At 40.3% G+C, this 18,008-nt stretch overlaps 3 protein-coding genes across 3 annotated transcripts; 1 reads left to right on the top strand and 2 right to left on the bottom strand.

Annotated features, from left to right (window-relative positions):
• The first annotated feature begins 1,391 nt into the window (after positions 1 to 1,391).
• Positions 1,392 to 9,473, top strand: etnppl (ethanolamine-phosphate phospho-lyase). Its single transcript, XM_040012510.1, has 13 exons — positions 1,392 to 1,518; positions 1,885 to 2,003; positions 2,178 to 2,337; positions 3,429 to 3,503; positions 3,694 to 3,787; positions 4,844 to 4,960; positions 5,283 to 5,365; positions 5,442 to 5,667; positions 6,196 to 6,350; positions 6,584 to 6,673; positions 8,546 to 8,676; positions 8,781 to 8,851; positions 8,964 to 9,473. Exons 1-13 carry the CDS (start codon positions 1,460 to 1,462, stop codon positions 9,063 to 9,065), a joined length of 1,482 nt encoding a protein of 493 aa, XP_039868444.1. The 5' UTR covers positions 1,392 to 1,459; the 3' UTR covers positions 9,066 to 9,473.
• A 1,236-nt stretch (positions 9,474 to 10,709) lies between these two features.
• Positions 10,710 to 12,430, bottom strand: ostc (oligosaccharyltransferase complex subunit). The gene is made up of 4 exons (XM_040012511.1): positions 12,209 to 12,430; positions 11,725 to 11,818; positions 11,454 to 11,651; positions 10,710 to 11,301 (listed from the first exon to the last, which is right to left on the bottom strand). The coding sequence occupies exons 1-4, from the start codon at positions 12,345 to 12,347 to the stop codon at positions 11,283 to 11,285; spliced, it is 450 nt and encodes a 149-aa protein (XP_039868445.1). The 5' UTR covers positions 12,348 to 12,430; the 3' UTR covers positions 10,710 to 11,282.
• A 1,558-nt stretch (positions 12,431 to 13,988) lies between these two features.
• Positions 13,989 to 17,165, bottom strand: rpl34 (ribosomal protein L34). The gene is made up of 5 exons (XM_040012512.1): positions 17,109 to 17,165; positions 16,605 to 16,676; positions 16,290 to 16,389; positions 14,289 to 14,392; positions 13,989 to 14,123 (listed from the first exon to the last, which is right to left on the bottom strand). Exons 2-5 carry the CDS (start codon positions 16,667 to 16,669, stop codon positions 14,039 to 14,041), a joined length of 354 nt encoding a protein of 117 aa, XP_039868446.1. The 5' UTR covers positions 16,670 to 16,676; positions 17,109 to 17,165; the 3' UTR covers positions 13,989 to 14,038.
• Between the last annotated feature and the right edge of the window lie 843 nt (positions 17,166 to 18,008).

Raw genomic sequence — 18,008 nt, 5'->3', positions numbered from 1 at the left:
GTTGCCAGTCTATCACATGATTAATACAGAGTGACAGTCATTCACAGTCAAATTTACATCCACGGCCACTTTAGAATCACCTATTAACCTAACATGCATGTCTATGTCAGTAGCTATTCTACCTTCGCTAACAACGACAAACTACAAGATATATTAAGTAGACATGGTCAAGATTCAAATGAAAAGGGAAGAAAGGTGTTTTTTAAGTGGCATCGTTGTTGGTACGAGAAAGGCTGTCTAGGTATTTGAGAGACTGCTGATCTTCTGGGATTTCCCACACAACCATCACTAGGGTTTACAGAAAATGGTCTAAATATCAGTGGTGGAAGTTCTCTGGGTGAAAATGACTCGTTGATGCCAGACGTCAGAGGAGAACAACAGGCAACAGTAACTCAAATAATCAGTGGTTACAACTGATGTTTGCAGAAGAGCATCTCTGAATGCACAACCACTCAAATCTTGAAGCAGATGGGGCGCAGCAGCAGAAGACCACATCTTGTGTAAGTCCTTTTAGCTACAAAAAGGAAACTGAGGCTACAATTCATACAAGCTCACCAATATTGATCAACAGAACACTGGAAAAACATCACTTGGTCAGATGAGTCTTGATTTCTTTGATGACATTGGGATAGTTGGGCCAGAATTTGGCGTAAACAACATGAACCATGGATCCACATAGAGCAACTGCATAAAAGTTTAATTGAAGTGGATGAACATTAAGGTTACATGCGTGGTCATTTTGCAGTCTTGTTCCAAGCAAATAAACAATTTACTGGTGTCCTACCTGAATGTTACAAACAAGCCGAACAGTGCTGACTGCTATATTGTGCATGTCCGAATTTACAACATTATCATTTAGTTCCCTCAGTAAGTTTATACAGGTACACATGCACAACATGTTTTTAACCAGTGATTTATTCAATGATTCAATTGTTTAAATAAATTAAACATTTGACTCATTCTCATACTGAAACTGACACCTTACCTCTAGTGACAGGATTTGCATTATTCAAATAGGACCTTTTAAAAAAATTAGTTTGTCTATATTATTTTATGTATGCACATTCAGAATTGTCCATGAGTATTTTTTTATCCATGTATTTGAAGGTATTATTTCTCAATTCAAAAGAAGTAAAAACAGGTGTGTTGTTTTCACCCTGGTCTTTGCAGAAACGGTTCAGCCTGAGCTCAGCGGCGGCTTTCAAAACGGTATGTTGTTTACAGATTGTGTGTGTGTGTGTGTGTGTTTTTAATGCTTGAAACTTTTACCCGTGAAAGTGTAGGCTAGCTTGCGAAGTTTGAGCATTTTTGACCACTTTCAGTTTCCATACAGCTCTGCAGCGCGAGCGCCGCGCCAGCTGCGGTACAGTAGTGCACTTGCGCGCGCGCGTGTATAAAGCGGGGCTCTGTCGGCTCGAGCAGATGTTCGTCGAGCTTCGTCCAGCTGGACTACATCAAGATGTCCGCTGAGAGATTTGAGAAAAAGGAGACTATAGACCTGAGGAAAAAATATATTGGGTGAGATAATTGCTCTCATTTGACAAAAGCAGGATTCCAAATTAATGTGGCAGTGGTCAAAAAGTGTAAGATACTAGAAAAAAAATTTAAAAGTTTAATTTCGAGAATATCTGTGACATTTTAGCTATTGTATATATTTGTGGGTGTTTAAATGTATCCTACTATTTGACTTTTAATATGTATATTACATACATTAATATAATACAATATACAATAACTGGAATGAGTAGTAGTTCCTTTGTGTGTCTCTTAGGAATTTCACTGTTGTGTCCATGACTCATAATCTTTTTATCACAACATGAAAACCTACAGCTGCCCCAGCACGCTTTCTACACATGTCACTATTCTGTTTTTTCTCTGCTGCAGGCCATCTTGTAAGATTTTTTTCAGCCATGACCCAATCAAGATTGTGCGAGCCAACGGCCAGTATATGTATGATGAGAAAGGACAGCGCTACCTGGACTGCATCAACAATGTGGCTCATGGTAAACACACATGCACTGGTATATATACACAAAGTACACTGAAAGAAAGCAGCCAGCGCTGAAGTACCACTTTTTATCCCTGTGATGGTGTCACACCAAAACAGCAAAACAAGAAGTTTATTATTACATATAGACCTATAACCAGGAACTCTAATTCAATCTTCCTTTTCTCAGTGGGCCACTGTCATCCTGATGTTGTGAAGGCAGGAGCTCAGCAAATGGAACTACTCAACACTAACTCGCGCTTCCTGCACGACAACCTTGTCCTGTATGCCCAGAGGCTGCAGGCCACGCTGCCTGACAAGCTGGCTGTTTGCTACTTTGTCAACTCCGGGTACGTTTACATGTTTTCACTAAACAACAAAAGGCAGCATGATGGAAGATAAGCCAGGTGTGTTTTTTTTACTTGGGTGTGGATCACTGTGGGGAGGATAGAGGACGCAGATGATGGGAGACCTAAATTTACTTTGATGATTATGCCTGGTGTGAACATGAGCCATAAAAGTCCTGCTGTGTCCTCAAATTACAGAGAAGCTCAAAACCCTGTAAAGAAGGCTGCAGTGCAATCATACAGTCCTGTCAGCATTCAAGGAATATAGAAGCCTGTATGAGTGGAGGAATACCCCAAATGCTGAGGATCAGATTGCACGGTTTCATAACCTGTTGTTTGTCTAGATTTCTGATGTGTACGCTACATTAAGCAGACTATTGTTAGTCTGCTTAACAGCTGACTGAAAGTCGAGAAAATAAAAAGGTTCCGGGTGCCCTATTTACACCCTTTGCCCCAGTTCAGGAGAGGAATTATCTGCTCCGGGGCAATAACATTGCAGATAGTAATCCATATACCCTCAGACAGTATTTATCACTACGATGGGGATATAAATGCTTCGAGAAAGCTTACCTGATATAAATCTGGCATAACACAGGCCTTATTAAGGTGTGTGCAGTAGTACAAAAGTACACCTGTGTCCATTGAAGACATTTCTGAATTTATGGTTTGTCTTCCTTAGTTTAGGAGTGGAGAGCTCTTTAACCCTCTCAAGGCAGGCGTTGCAGATTTGCAACAGTTAAAAACTAACTTGATTACCCCTCATACATATTTTATGATTTTTTTTTTACTCAGAAGTACCACTGCAGGACTTGGTTGTGCATTAGCAACAAAAAGTTTAATAAAACCAGAGGCACCAAGCCTTTAAAATAACAGACAAATGGGGCAAAGACCCTTGAATTAGTAAAAATGTCTTCATGTGATTTCATAGAGAGGTAAAGAAGCCCCACTAATTTTTTCAATTAGCCTTGCATGGCCTCACGGTGGGAACTGAAACAGCAAACTCCCTCTGACGTTCAAGTGATATCAGCGGTTTCACCTGTGTATTTTGTGGTGACTGAGTAACTCAAAGTAACCCTTGCCTGTTTGAACTTCAGCTCCGAAGCCAACGACCTGGCTCTCCGACTAGCACGGCAATACACAGGCCACAGAGATATCATCACTTTGGAAAAGTAAGTGCTGCCGTCAACCAGTCATTCTACAGGAAAAAACCTGGCGAATGAAAACAACAGTGATAATGAGCTGGTAAAAGTCTTACTAGTTAGTGGTTTGTAGCGCCGTGTGGTGAAAGGAGCTGGGTCTTCATGTGTCAGTGTTTTAATAGAATTTACTGCTTTGGCCCACAGTTTTCTTTGTTTGCAGTGCGTACCATGGCCACGTCTCATCGCTCATTGACATCAGTCCATATAAGTTCCACCAGCTGTCAGATACTGAGCAGAATCAATTTGTCCATGTGGTGAGTGTTTTTTCTCTCCCCGGCTGCCTGCGTGCACACTATTAAAACACCATAACTCAACTTGCTCCGCTGGGCTTTGGCAGCCTACTGAGTGTGCACCATGCATGCGTGTGCATATGTGTAGATAAAAGAGACACAAGAGACAGAGAAATAGAATGAAAGGGGTCTTTTTCTGCAGATTCAACAGGGTGTAATGTAAGTGGCTCTGAAAGAGAGCCGCTTGCTGTCAGAGGCATATGTTGAGGAACACAGACAGTGAGAAGAATGGCAAACAAAAAAAGGAGATTATTAACCAAAAATCCTACAATGGTACTCAGGAGAAAGACTAAAATCCCCACAAAGAGGTCATTTTATCTCCAGACTGTTAGATTATTGTGGTCTTTTCCTTTTTTGAGGGTCTTTTGGAGTTTCTGTTTGGAAAATTAAAGCTCAAAAATGGGTTTTTTTTTAACTTTTACAACAAGACATCCAGTGCACTGTGACCTAAAATCGTGAAATAATTTACAGTTTCTGAAACTAGAATTTGTTTCAAGATTTTCGGTTAAAAAAAATAAATACATTAAACATAGTAAATAATACAAAATTATGTCTTTTTCATCATTTAATGAGAACTTTAGGGATAAATTACACCTAAAGTACCACAATGAATTTAAGGGCTGTACTGTGTGCTGCTGTGGTGCATTCTGGGAATTGTGGAATGGGGTTTCCCTCATATTTCAGCTAAAACTCCAGATGAAAAAGAAGGAAAGGAACAAATCACTTGGTTTAGTAGGAAATGAGTTCTCCAGCGATCTGAATAACACTGATCTCCATGTGCAGCTGACAGAGGCAATGTTTAAAACGCAACACAGAAAAATAAAATAAAAATAAATTCATATATAGATATAGACAGTATTCCTTCACTCACATAAAGAGCTGCTTATCCACTTTTATCTAAACTTTTTTTAATATAATACGTAATTCAGCCACATGTTAGGTTTACTTTAAAACCCATTACGAATCCAGTTGGATTTGTGAATACCTTTGTAATATTTAACCATTTCTTGTCTCCTGCAGGCTTCCAGTCCAGATGTGTACAGAGGGAAACACAGAGCAGACCACCCTGATCCTGCCACCGCGTATGCAGATGAAGTCAAAGATATAATAAACAAAGCTCACAAGAAAGGAGGCAAGGTACAGTTAATGAGAAGAAGCTAGCAATCCCAGGAAAAGCGTGAAAGCTGTGCATTGTTATAGAGCCAGTATTCAAATGCTATAGTGTGATTACAGGACCATGACACTAAGCAAGGACACAGCAGATGACTAAGAATGATTCTCAGCAGACTGTTAAGAGTTGTTCATTTTTGTCCACATGGACCTGTAACTACCTCCTCTCTCTTGTTTTGAACAGCCAACTGTAAAGGGAAGAGCTCAGGGTCAAAGATGACAGGATACCTCCACTTGTTTTCTGTTTATCCGTCTGGCTTTATCTGGATATGTTTGTTCTCTTGTGCAGATTGCTGCTTTTATAGCTGAGTCACTGCAGAGCTGTGGTGGGCAGGTCATTCCCCCTGTGGGTTACTTCCAGCAAGTGGCGCAGTATGTACCCAAGAAATCACACTCCTGACAACCTGAGTCTACCCCTGCCCACGCTGATTACTCTGCCCCTCTACAGGCACGTCCGTGAAGCAGGGGGCGTTTTTATCGCAGATGAAGTCCAAGTGGGCTTTGGGAGAGTAGGCTCCCACTTCTGGGCCTTCCAGCTTCAGGGAGAGGACTTTGTGCCTGACATTGTCACGATGGGAAAACCCATTGGCAACGGCCACCCCATGTCATGTGTGGTCACGACCAAAGAGGTGGCAGAGGCCTTCATGTCATCTGGGATGGAGTACTTCAATACAGTAAGAGCCTTATGTAGGATCATGAACAGCTGTGCAAGTGATAATAAATGAAAGCTATTTCAAAAGTTGCATACATGTTTTAACATAAAAGCACAAAAAGATTGCATTACATGACATTTGCTTTCCCTCCCAAGTTCACCAGAATTGGTGCTGACCTGTCCTCATCTTCTGTGTTTTTGTCCAGAGCTTCCATGCACATCCCCACATCTGTTTTTCCCATGATGTGGAAATATGCTGCATTCAAGCCAGCCTGTTTTTCTCATTGAGTCTTGATTTGTAATTATTTCCCATGAAAAAAAAAACAACTAAGGATGTATTTTCATCAGAAAATGAGTTTCTCTTTTGTTACCAGACATACATTAAAAAAAAAAAACACTGCTCATGTGCTATCTAGACAGGTGTGTGTTTAACATACTGTATGAAACCTTTATGGAGAGTAGGGTGTAGCAGATTTTCAGTTTGATGGAAAATGTGAACTTGATTTCGGTTGTAATCTTTCCTCTGTGTGTTGCTTATCTGTGGCCTCAGTTTGGTGGTAATCCAGTGTCGTGTGCCATCGGTCTGGCCGTCCTAGACGTGATTGAGAAAGAGGATCTGCAGGGCAACGCACTGCGTGTGGGGCAATACCTCACCAGTCTGCTGGAGAAGCAAAAAGAGAAGCACCTGCTGATCGGAGATATCAGGTACGCTTACACAGCATGTGACACAGTGCAACATCAGATAAGCTGTCCACGTACTTTAGAACTAATCCTTTAGCAGTCTTTAACACCACACTATGCTGTGTTCCTATAAATCCTGGCTAAACGTGCAACCTAGTGACTTCACAGGGAAGTGTTGCTCTGAAAATTATTTAGAAATAAAAACAATACATGCAAAATTAATACCTTACAAACCCTGATGGTGTCACATCCTGCAGGGGTCGTGGTCTCTTTGTAGGCGTGGAGCTCGTCAGTGACAGGCTGAAGCTCACTCCTGCCACAGCAGAGGCACAGGAAGTCATATATAGGTAAGTTTAAATGTGGAAACTCATCATCATGATCAAAATCTTTATTTATATAGCACTTTAAAACAACCACAGCTGACACAAAGTGCTGTACATTGGAACTAAATAATAAAATAAGATATAAATAAAAGCCAAATAAAAAAAAGTAAAACAATTCATTAGTTTGTTAATAATTAATTTAATTACAAGAGAAACTAAGTTTTACCTAAAGCCAAAGAATAAAAATGGGTTTTAAGTCGTGTTTAAGTTAAGGGGCCTCTCAACCCTGGGGACATGCACCAGTACCGGGCTGTGAGAGTTGAGGCACTGGTGTGAAATTTATGGTTTTCAATGGTGTTATTGTTATTTTCTTTATCGTTTTTATCATTAACTTTGTTTCCCTGGGTCTTTTCCCGTGTGTTATGAGCAAATCTTCTTTTTTTTGGTACTGGCACTGGTTTTATTTTGTTGTATTGTATCCACAACACCTTAAAGGCTGGTCCGTGAAAATATTGTCAGACATAAACCGGTCTGTGGCGCAAAAAAGGTTGGGGACCAGCTGTCCTAGGTCTCAGTACTGCCAGGAGCAGCTGGTCAGCTGACCTAAGAGACCAACAGGGTGTGTAGGGATGAAGAAGCTCAGAGAGGTAAGGCGGGGCAAGATCGTGAAACCATTTAAAAACAAATGGTTTCACAAAAAATTAACTGTGAAAGACACAGGCAGCCAGTGCAGTGAGGCCAGCACAGAGGTCATATTCTCTCTTTTACGAGTTCCTGTTAACAGTCGTGCAGCTGCAGACGTAAGACCAACCACTGACTGACCCCCACATAAAGTGAATTACAGTAGTCCAGACGGGATTACTCAGATTAAAGTATGTGAGTAATCAGCAATACCATATTATATAATCAAACAGACTGCTTATATTATTCTGTACTGAGGATGGTTTTCAGTGGTTATGCTTCTGCAGTCCAATCATACAGTATATCACACAACAAAACAAGACTTATGAACCTAAGTAAGAATAAAAAATAAAGAGCGATAATAAAACCTGCATTGCTTACATGTATAAGTGACAGTAACAGTTTATTATCACCTCCTCCTCCTCCTCTGGCTCTCTTAATGAATAATCCTTTACACAATGTACCCATGTGTGAAAGCACTGCATAATAAACCACTGTAACAATCTGAGTTCACACAAACGGCACTGAGCTCCACGAGGACTATTTTGTTCTTCCTGTCAGCTTGAAAGCTGCGTTTATTAATGAGACACAAATGTGTAAGGCCTCATTAACACGCAAACTTGGCTTTCACGTGACTGGGGTTGCAATCATACATGGACATCAAATAATGCTACTCCTGTCACACGGCACCTCAAGGTGTCTGTGCGTCAGTGCATCAGCATGCGGTCCTGTTTTAGAGACTTATAAAGTGTACAGTATTGGAGCTGTGTCAGCGGTGTGAGTTGGAAGTTTGTCAGCCAGGTTTGTGTTCTGTTTGCAACTTTTTGTTGTTGCTTTCACTCACTGATTCATCTTTGGGCAGTGGTGTGGCAGTGGTTAGCACTGCTGCCTCACAGCAAAAAGGTTCTGGGTTCAAATCTGATGCTTAGCTGCAGCGTTTCTGTGTGGACTGTGCATCTTTTCCCTGTGCCTTGTTTGGTTTCACTCCAGCTGGTTTGGCTTTCCGTAGTCCAGAGACATGCTCAATAAGTTGTGTGTGGTTCTCTGTCTGTCTGGTGATCTCCCTCAAACAACCCTAAGCTGGAGAAGTGGTTAAGAAGATGTATGAATAAACAGTTCACTTTTGTTTTCACTTGATTTCTATTCTACTGCTTTAAGTGAGAATATGTGCAGTCAACAGCAACAGAGTGCTAAAAGGTTGATAACTTCTCCCAGGCTAAAGGAACAGCACATTCTTCTCAGTGCTGACGGACCTCATCGCAACGTGCTCAAGTTCAAGCCCCCAATGTGCTTCACTACAGAAGATGCTGAGCTGGTCGTGGAGAAAATTGATGTCATTCTCACAGGTATTTCCTTTCCCCCCCCTTTGTGGCTTGTGTACTACTAGAAGGGTCAAGGTGTGTAAGCAAACTCTTAATCATACAGTGTGTTTTATTATGTTTGTTTCCAGAACTGGAGGAAGCATTGGACCTGAAGCTGAACAGCACACTGACTGTAGAAAATGAAAGCAATAAAAGGAAAGTAAGTTTGACTTTGCTGATTATCAAAAAGTTTTTTTTTAATGAAAGTGTTCATGATTTTGCTGTCACCGGTTTTCATTTTGACTTTATTTCTTTACAATTTTTACGTGAAGCTGCTGACTGATGAAAACGGGCACAGTGGCGTGCTACACAGCAAAGGAAGCCGTCAAGGGTCTCCTCAACAAACCAAACAAAGCAAACGCCTCAGGACATAAAGCCGCCTGTGAACAAACACAAGAACCGACACAGGTGGCACATCTCTAGAGTTAAAGGGCCGTAATTTGATGATAAATGTTTTTATATTGATAATATACTGCATATCAATTAGATTGTCTTCTCAGGTATTTTTTAAATATTTGCGTAATAGCATGTGTAGCATGTTTTTAGCTAGCTGCATAAAAATGTACCTTATTATGTGAGTTAGCAGGGTACAAGAGCCTTATTCACGATATCAGGGAATCATAAATGGATCAATCTAAACATGTAGATCTGAAAATATGCATCAGTATCTTTGTGTGCCTTTAGCATTAAAAATACGGCCTTGCAAAGGCCATTACATGTTTTTACAGAGAAGCAACTGAACTGTAAATGAATAAAATATTGTATGTAGTACTTGGTTGCTATAAAAAGGGATTTCTAACCCAGGCCAGTGTGTGAGCAGCCCTCACTCAGATACAGAAAACATGAAAGTAAAAACGCTGATGTACTGTGTATATGTCTGCAAAGTATCTTTATTTTACTGAGCCTCAAAAAAAAAAGTCCCTGCTAAAAAGTCTGCAATTACCAATATCCTCATCTTCCTTAAAGGTGAAAGTAACCTCTCGTATAGAAAGTTCACTGTTGTGAAGATGGAAAATACATGTTGTTGTTCATAAAAGGTAATGGATTTACTCTCAGGCTCAGGAGTTGTCTAAGTCCCAGGACTTCTTCCATAATGTGACAAGGATGAGATGATTACAGAGAAAGCTGTTATCTAATATACCAGCTTGTAAATAAAAAGAAAATGATCCACTGCAACATTTGTTAAGAAAAGGATGGAGTTTTGCTACTTTGGCACATGTTCATTTCAGTGCAATTTTAATGCGGCTGGTAAGCCTACTTTCCTCTCCATAGTCACTTACATTTTAAGCAAAGCACTGCTATTGGTGGCTTAAGTCATCTTTACTAAAGCCTTGCCCCGTTTTTCTCAATGTGAGACAGCTGTAGACCAGAATGATCATTATTTACAAGTAGGGATGATCACTCTGTTCCTTCCTCCTGGAGAAAGCTCATTACCATAGCAGTACAGGGCCAAAATATCTAAAAATATGTCTGCAGAACCGTGCGGCACATCGGCTTTTAAAGGCATAATTCCAAACCAGACAAAAATGTTTGTATTTGTTTGCTATAAATACATGAATGTGCAAATGCTCAGATGTTTCTTGTATGACTGTCTTGTTACTACCTCTGTCCTACTCCATTGACTGCAGATGAAAATTAACATGTATGGCTAAATTTGGAATATTTATATGACAAATTTAAGCACTCATGTTAATTAATATGCTTTGTCCCTTCTAAATATACACAAACGTAAGTCCAGGAAACACCATTACCTGATGATCCTGTGATGCCATCTTCTGGAGGGAAAATGAAATGCGTCATATCTCCTGAACACTGCATATGCAAAGACGCCACATTATTTGGCTGCTGATGTAAACTTGAGTTTAACAATCTTCTCAAAAATTCTGAGCATTAATTTTCTATTTAATCATTTACATTAAGTAGAAATCAAATCAAAGAAATTCAGAATCTGGATGAATGTGATTTTAAACAATGCCTTGTCCTATTAAACCTACTTCAACAGCACATAACAACCATGGGAAGGTGTGAAAAGGACAGTTTATTTCACCATCTTGTACAAAAATGCAACTGTGACAGGTTCAAGGCTTTCAAGGTTCATAGTTTTCTATACAAAAACGTACATCTGTAATATCACTCAGGCACCCATGTAAGTGGTTCACACAGTGCAAGTCCTAATTAGAAATTGGTGATTTTGTCCCATCAATGTTTGGCAGCTTCCTCTCCCTTCTTCCTTCTCTAGGTTCATTTCTCCTACTCCACAGAACATGTTGGCTTTATCAACATGGCAAAATCATTAATGATGCTGTGCCTGCACGACATGTTCAGGTGGCAGAGTGTTGAATTTAAGCTGCTAAAGACCTTCTGCTCCACCAGCTTCATAGGAGGTTAAGAGAAAGTGGGAAAGGACGTTACAAAACAAAGACAAAACCAGTGTGTCAGTGTAGTTTGGTCTAATTTCTTGAGCAAGGTCAGTGCTTTCAGTCCTTAATGGTTGTCGATGAAGGGTTGGCTGTATCCACAATTAAACAGAATTGCATGTAAGTTTTCCACATATTTAATATCCTCTTCATTTGAATTTGCTTATTGCAAGTCTAGCCCATGAGATATCCCCTGAAAAGACAAATTAGCACAAATTAGACAACAGCTACAAAGAAGTACAATCAACGACTGAGTCTCCCCTTTAGACAGCTTTGTAAGCTCAGACTGGATAACAAGTATTTGACACGTGGGTCTGGATTTGATAGATTCGAGCTTTGACTTACGGCAGCTTCATGCGCATGAACACTCGGGCCATGAAGAAGCTGAGGAGCACGCTGACAAATCCAATGAAAAGCAGCAGGAAGCGGTTGAGTTTGGGAATGTTGGGTGCATTGGAGCGGTCCAGGATTATAAAGCCCAGGCCTCCCATTGTGAACAGGAAGCTGGATGCTAGTCCTTCCATAATGTACTGACCGTTTACTCTGGAAAACACATCAATAGGATTCAGCTTCAAATCTTTAGACTGTGTTTTAATTCCAAAAATCTTACACGCACCTGTAGGCCAAGAAGGCAACCGGTCTCTGGTGTCCATGCTCATCAGTCATTGAACCCACACTTGGTGGCTCTACGATGACGTCGTAGATGATACCTGTGCAGTGAATGGAGGGGGGAAAAAAAAAGGTTGAATTCATAATTAATTAAGTTTAAGGTAAAGTCAGAGCAGTGAGAGCGCTGACTGAACAGAGAGGTGATAATCACCATAACATCAGTGGTGAACAACAACTACAGCAAGATAAAGACAAAGTAAACTACAGATTCAGTTAGTTTAAGGTAGGCTAGTTTGTTAGCCCTCTATTCTCTTATATTGTTTTGTGATGTATTACACGCTGGTTTACAAACGCAACAAAACCCCGCAAATCTAACAACGCAACAAAAGCACGTAACTGAGTATTGACATTAAATACTACACTGATAACATCAAATGCAACACAGAATTATCTGGCTAGCCTTCAGGCTTTTACGTTAGCTTAGCATTTACCTCCAGTGATGAGAAAGTAGGACACAATAACGATCGCATAGACAGTCATGGCCGACGGCATGTGCAGCCATGACGGTTTCTTCAGTTTTATGTTTGGACATTCAAGCACAGCAAAAGGTATACTGTATAAAGTCTCCATGGTGTATGAAAATATTTCCAGTCACCACAGTAGAGGACCTCTCCGCCGCTGAATGCGCAGGCGCAAACACTCGGTTGACGTGTCCCGGAAGTACATTTTTTTTTCACCCAACTAGGCGTTAATATTTTTTAAAGGGATTTTTTTTTGTCATTTACTACTAGCATTAAAAACATATTGCATTTATAGTTACATTAACCCGATTTTATTTAAGAATCAATCAATAAAATATATATATATGTTGGGTAAGGCCAATCTTTTACTGTTTCGTTTCTTAAAGAGACAGTAATCTTTTAGAGGGTTTATTTAAGTGCACAGCTTTGTTGAATGAAACCTTACCACCCAAAACGCTCCTATGTAACCAGTTTCACTCATTTTTATTGACTGGATACACTTCACTGCATTTAAATATTTCATTATTTTCATTAGTTAAAGTTTTAGCTTCTTCTTCTTTTCTTTTTTTTTTTTTTATTCCAGCGCAGTTGTGGTGTGGAGCACCTACAATTTCGTTGTGCATGTACAATGACAATAAAGGGATATACTCATCTATTCTATTCTTATGTTTTTTCCCCTTCACTGCGAAAGTCAACATGATCATGCTTTAATGGTCCTTATTCATCCAGGAATTTAATCATTTCGAGTGCCTTCATTGGACGACACAGCAGAGGACCAGTTATTAATTTGTTTGGTGTTACAAGACCAAGCATCCATTCAAGATACACACGCATAATGCCACAATATACATTTATTTTACTATGACTGCCACCAAAGGAGTTCTTGAGTGATACCTTGGATTGTTGCTTTTAAACAGTCACGGACCTGATTAGCATCCTTGGTGGCTTAAACACTTCTGTATCAGTGAATTGGACCAATGGTTGAAAGAAACCACATTTAATGAAATATTTCATTTTGGTACTTTGAAATGTAGTTGGTACGCCTACTCCATAGCATCTGTTTTAAAGCTTTAGTGACTTTTAGTCAATTACATGGTCATAATACTTACTTTAGGGCACAGGTGTTTCACAAGCCTAAAAAAAAAAAAAAATAGTGTCGTTTTCTGTTCCATTTACTTGCGATCAACTACTGATCGCTCACATAATGCACAGGAAACTCAAATACCTCAAAAACACAGCTGTACGTTATGCTTGGACATGAAGTACCCTATCATAGCAAAGGTCTTCTTCAGCAGAACTGAACCTTTAGACACTGCAAAAACATGTCACAAAGGGCCCCATGAACACAACCAAGAGCTGAAACTGCTAGCACCCCAAATGACACTGAAGGCACAAAAAAAAAAAGGTACTGCAGAGTTTGATCCTAGGTGCACGCTTTTCTTCTCACAGTCCAGACATTTTTGAAGACTCCCTGTAACAGTCCTGCTGTCCAAACATGTTATTGTAACATCTTTAGTGATAATTTTGCATTTGTTAAACATGTATGCAAAAATTTATTTCCAGTTGCTTCCTTAATCCTGAGGGATCAACACAACAGAAGGCTCTGCATGTGTGAGGTCCCCCTTTAACCAGGGACCTGGCACAAGACCAGAGGAAAAAAAACCATAAATCTTTGAAATAGACCCCAAACACACAGACTGTTCAGCAATTTCAATAAAAGAAAAAAAAAAAAATGCTGCGACTCACAACATGTAGTGGATTTGTTTGACATTTTTTATTGTGGCAATACAAATACAGAGTTTACTTTGACTTCTGGCTCTGTGCCTGTGCCTTGAGCACCTTGACAACGATCTTCTGCTCCTCAATCAGGAAAGCACGCTTGATCCTAATAATAAAAAACAAAGGAGATCAATTAACATAATGAATTAGCTGATCACAGCATACCTAACAAGTTTGTATTTTAGTGCTTTCAAATTAAAAGTTTGATGCCTGTATCAATCTATTTTCTCAGTAACAAGCATCAGAAGATGAAGGGAAGTGCATCTTTTACCTGTCACGCACACACTTGGCGCACATGGATCCTCCGTAGGCCCTGCTAACGTGCTTCTTGGTCTTGGAGAGCCTCATCAAAACTTGAGGTCTAACAGCGCGAATCTGTAAGAACACAGATATGGATGTTAAGAGCAATGGAGGAACAAGCAATTGCAGAGTGACACTTTCAGCAGCACAACCTAGAAAAAGCTGGGCTCAAGGCAGTTGAGCAATTTTATAAGCTCACTTTATAAAAGCACGCTGCCGTGCTTCCCTGGATTCAGACCTGCCTGCAGTGGATCACACAGTGCTGATGACACAAAGCTGTAGGGGTGAACTGGAGGAAGGTGGATTTATATATACTGCTCTACAAATGCTGGTCACTGCAGTGATGTTTTTAATATGACCATAGAAAGATCTCGTAGTTATCTGAAGAACAACCACAGCTAGCTTAAACACCAGCAAGTTTCTTGCATTGAGAAAACTCAAAGGTTTTATCAAAAGTGTACATTTAATGTATTCAAGAGTAGTGAGCAGCTTATCAAATGGTCAGACATTTAGTGGAAAATGTTCAGGCCTCTATTAAAACAATAACCCCCCCCCCCGTTTAGAGTCGTTAGCGTAATCACCCAGGAACAACCCTGAAACAACCATGTTTCTAGGTGTACACACACTTATTAATAATGTCCTTTCTCAACGTATTTGCACTTTCAAGTGTAAAAACTACTTATTAATACACTGAAATGACCTTAATTCTCCTTATGAACCCACAACCACCAAAGCAAAGATGATGATGCACATATGTGCACTAAGAGGACCAGTTTGAAATCAAAGTTAACACTTTGAGGTATTTGTAACTTTTATAATAGCTGAATTAAAACCCATTTGAACTAAGGAACTTAAAAGAATTACAGAATAAAGTTTAACTGGGTGTCAAAACCCCGCATCCGGATCCCTCCAGCTGCCATACCACTCCAAGCTGTGGCGCCTGTGGGCTTTTCAACGTTAACCTACCTACAAACAATTTATTAAATTTGGCAGTTCTAACGAACACTTTGTTCCTGGCAGAGAGAGCGTGAGAACTAGCGCATTACCAACATGTTCCTTTATTTGCCTATTGAAAGAAATGACATATACCTGGTAACATTAGCTGAACCTGAAGTGGCATGTTGAGATCAACTGAACTTAAAAAAAAAAAAACCCCACTGGAAACACTGGCACCATTACAAACCTAAGGCACCGTCTATAACGCGGAATTGGCACAAGCCATTAGGCAGTGGTTACAGGGAGTAATAACGTAGTACTCAGGAATAAGCAAACAGCACCAAGTGAAAAGCTTCTGCTCCTGTGAAAGTTGATGTCATGTGCACACAAAATCAGGACATCTCTACTGGAGATTTCACAGCAACAGAAGAAAAGGCATTCGTGGTTGCAGGGAACTGCAGGATTTTCCAAGCTACCTTTCCAGTCCCCAATCCAATGCAGAATGCTTACTTCACCGGATTAATGTAAAAATGTACATTTACAAAAAAAGGAGGAACAAATATATGCTGATGCTTCAACAGCTTGCTGCACTATTGTCTTTACTATAAATCAACACAACATCATCTACACTTGGCAGTGAGGGATGCTAAGTATCCTAGTCCAGCGGTCTCCAACCTTATTTGCGCCACGGACCGGTTTATGCCCGACAATATTTTCACAGACCAGCCTTTAAGGTGTTGCAGATAAATACAACAAAATAAAACTAGTACCGGTACCGAAAAAAAGAAGATTTATTCATAACACACGTGAAAAGACCCAGGAAAACGATCAAAACGATAACAAAATAACGCTGAAAACTGATAAAAACCATACATTTCACACCTGAGCCTCATCTCTCGCGGCCCGGTACCAAACGACTCACGGACCGGTACCGGTCTGAGGCCCGGGGGTTGGGGACCGCTGTCCTAGTCTACAAGTTCTGAAACACAAATTTAAACACAGAGCACCTTCTTCAGGTTACAATGGATATACTTACTCCACGCAGTCTTCCTGGGCAGATGCCACATGCTGACTTGGGGGCCTTGCCGACCTTCTTAGTGTACAGGTACACAATACGATTACCAGGAGTCCGTGAGCTTCACAAAAGCAAAAAGAGGGTGGTTTAGTTTTCTTCACAGGGACCATGCAAAACATCACAGGAGATGTGGTGTATCATAGTAGCTACTAGCCTATATACAACTACAGCTCCGTCCTGGCATTATGTATTCATAGTCAGGGTATCAGCTCTATATAGATAGACATGCAGTGAGCCAGGCATAGAAGCAAATACAACCGGAGAGAGTTTACTTACAGTCTGGTTTTGTTGGAGGCGGTGTTGTAGGACAACCTACGGCGGTAAGTCAGGCGCTGCACCATCTTGAAGCTGAAAACAAACAAAATTCAGTTAACTGTAGTACACACCGCTGCTATGCTAACCCTGCCCGCTAACAGAGTCCACTCCATTACTTTAATGTTGGCTAAGTAAACACTGACCGGACTTGTTAAACCGGCACTCTCGTTTAAGAGAAACATCGTCTGCAGATAATTTATCCTTTAAACATCCATTTAAACGCTACTAAAAGCTAAAACACCTCCACCGGCTTGTGCTCAGTACTCAAGAGAACGGCCTTCTCATGTCACACAAAAACTATGTCGTTAAAATCCAGTAAGTCATGAAATAACCCCATAGTTCAGAGCAAAGAGCTCCCCTGAGTAGTATATTTACTTGAACTAGACCACATTAGTTTATTAAAACGTAGGATTACAGTCGATTTTAAACTCATTATGTTTCTGAGGAAAGCAGGGACCGCCATACCTGCTGTCGCCGTAACCGGAAGAGGAAGGAGCCAGGCGGATGATGGGGGTTAAACGGCGTCCATGTGCGCTTTTCTGCCCCCTGCTGGTGGCTTGTTGTTACTACACATCAAGTATATTGTAATTATTGTGTCCTTTAAACGGCTTTATGTCTATAATTTGAAATGAACGTTTCCTCATGTTCATGATGAGATTTTAAGAAAAGTAAAATCCGCTGATATAAAATTAGACACAGTCTTTAATCATATTATACTTTAGTGCTGTTTTGCAGCCTTTCACATTTCTGCTCTGCTCAACACTTTAAGGTGTTACTATGTTAATATGATTGGAAGCAATAAATGGGGGGGGGGGCTGCTCGAGTCTACTACTGGTTTACTTTCCACAGGCAGGAGACAACAGCCCATTTTCAAAGTAAATATTATGAGTGGTCCAAACAAAGCACAGGTGGAAGTGGAATTAGATTGGATTACATGAAACTTTATTTATCCCTCGGGTGGGTTCCCCCGGGAAATTCAGAATTACTGCTGATGTCACAGTAACCTAATACAGTACAGTCATGAGACTGTAGGACCTCTCCTAACTTTTATTTAGCCATCAGGGTACTTAATTTTAAAGGAAATGCAATACACGCATTATCCAGTAGATGGTAGTAGACAGATGACAGATCATACGCAGAAACTGTGTTTTTGGGAATAGAAAATCTGTCCTTTGACATGCTCAGTCATCGTCTGAGAGAACAAAGTATTGCAAAAAGGAGTAATATAGACGGTGAGTGTATTAAGTCCAGTAAGGTTAAACAAAATACTTAAAAATAATTTTTTAAAATATGTTTATTTTTCCATCATTTAAACTACAACCCAGGATCATGGAGGTGTTCGAGCAGACCCCAGCTGGGCTGGGC

Source organism: Simochromis diagramma, unplaced genomic scaffold (assembly GCF_900408965.1).
Source record: "Simochromis diagramma unplaced genomic scaffold, fSimDia1.1 OVJJ01000604.1, whole genome shotgun sequence".
In the NCBI taxonomy this organism is placed as follows: Eukaryota; Metazoa; Chordata; class Actinopteri; order Cichliformes; family Cichlidae; genus Simochromis; species Simochromis diagramma.
The sequence above is the reverse complement of the archived record's forward strand: the minus strand, read 5'-3'. Positions and strand labels throughout refer to the sequence as shown.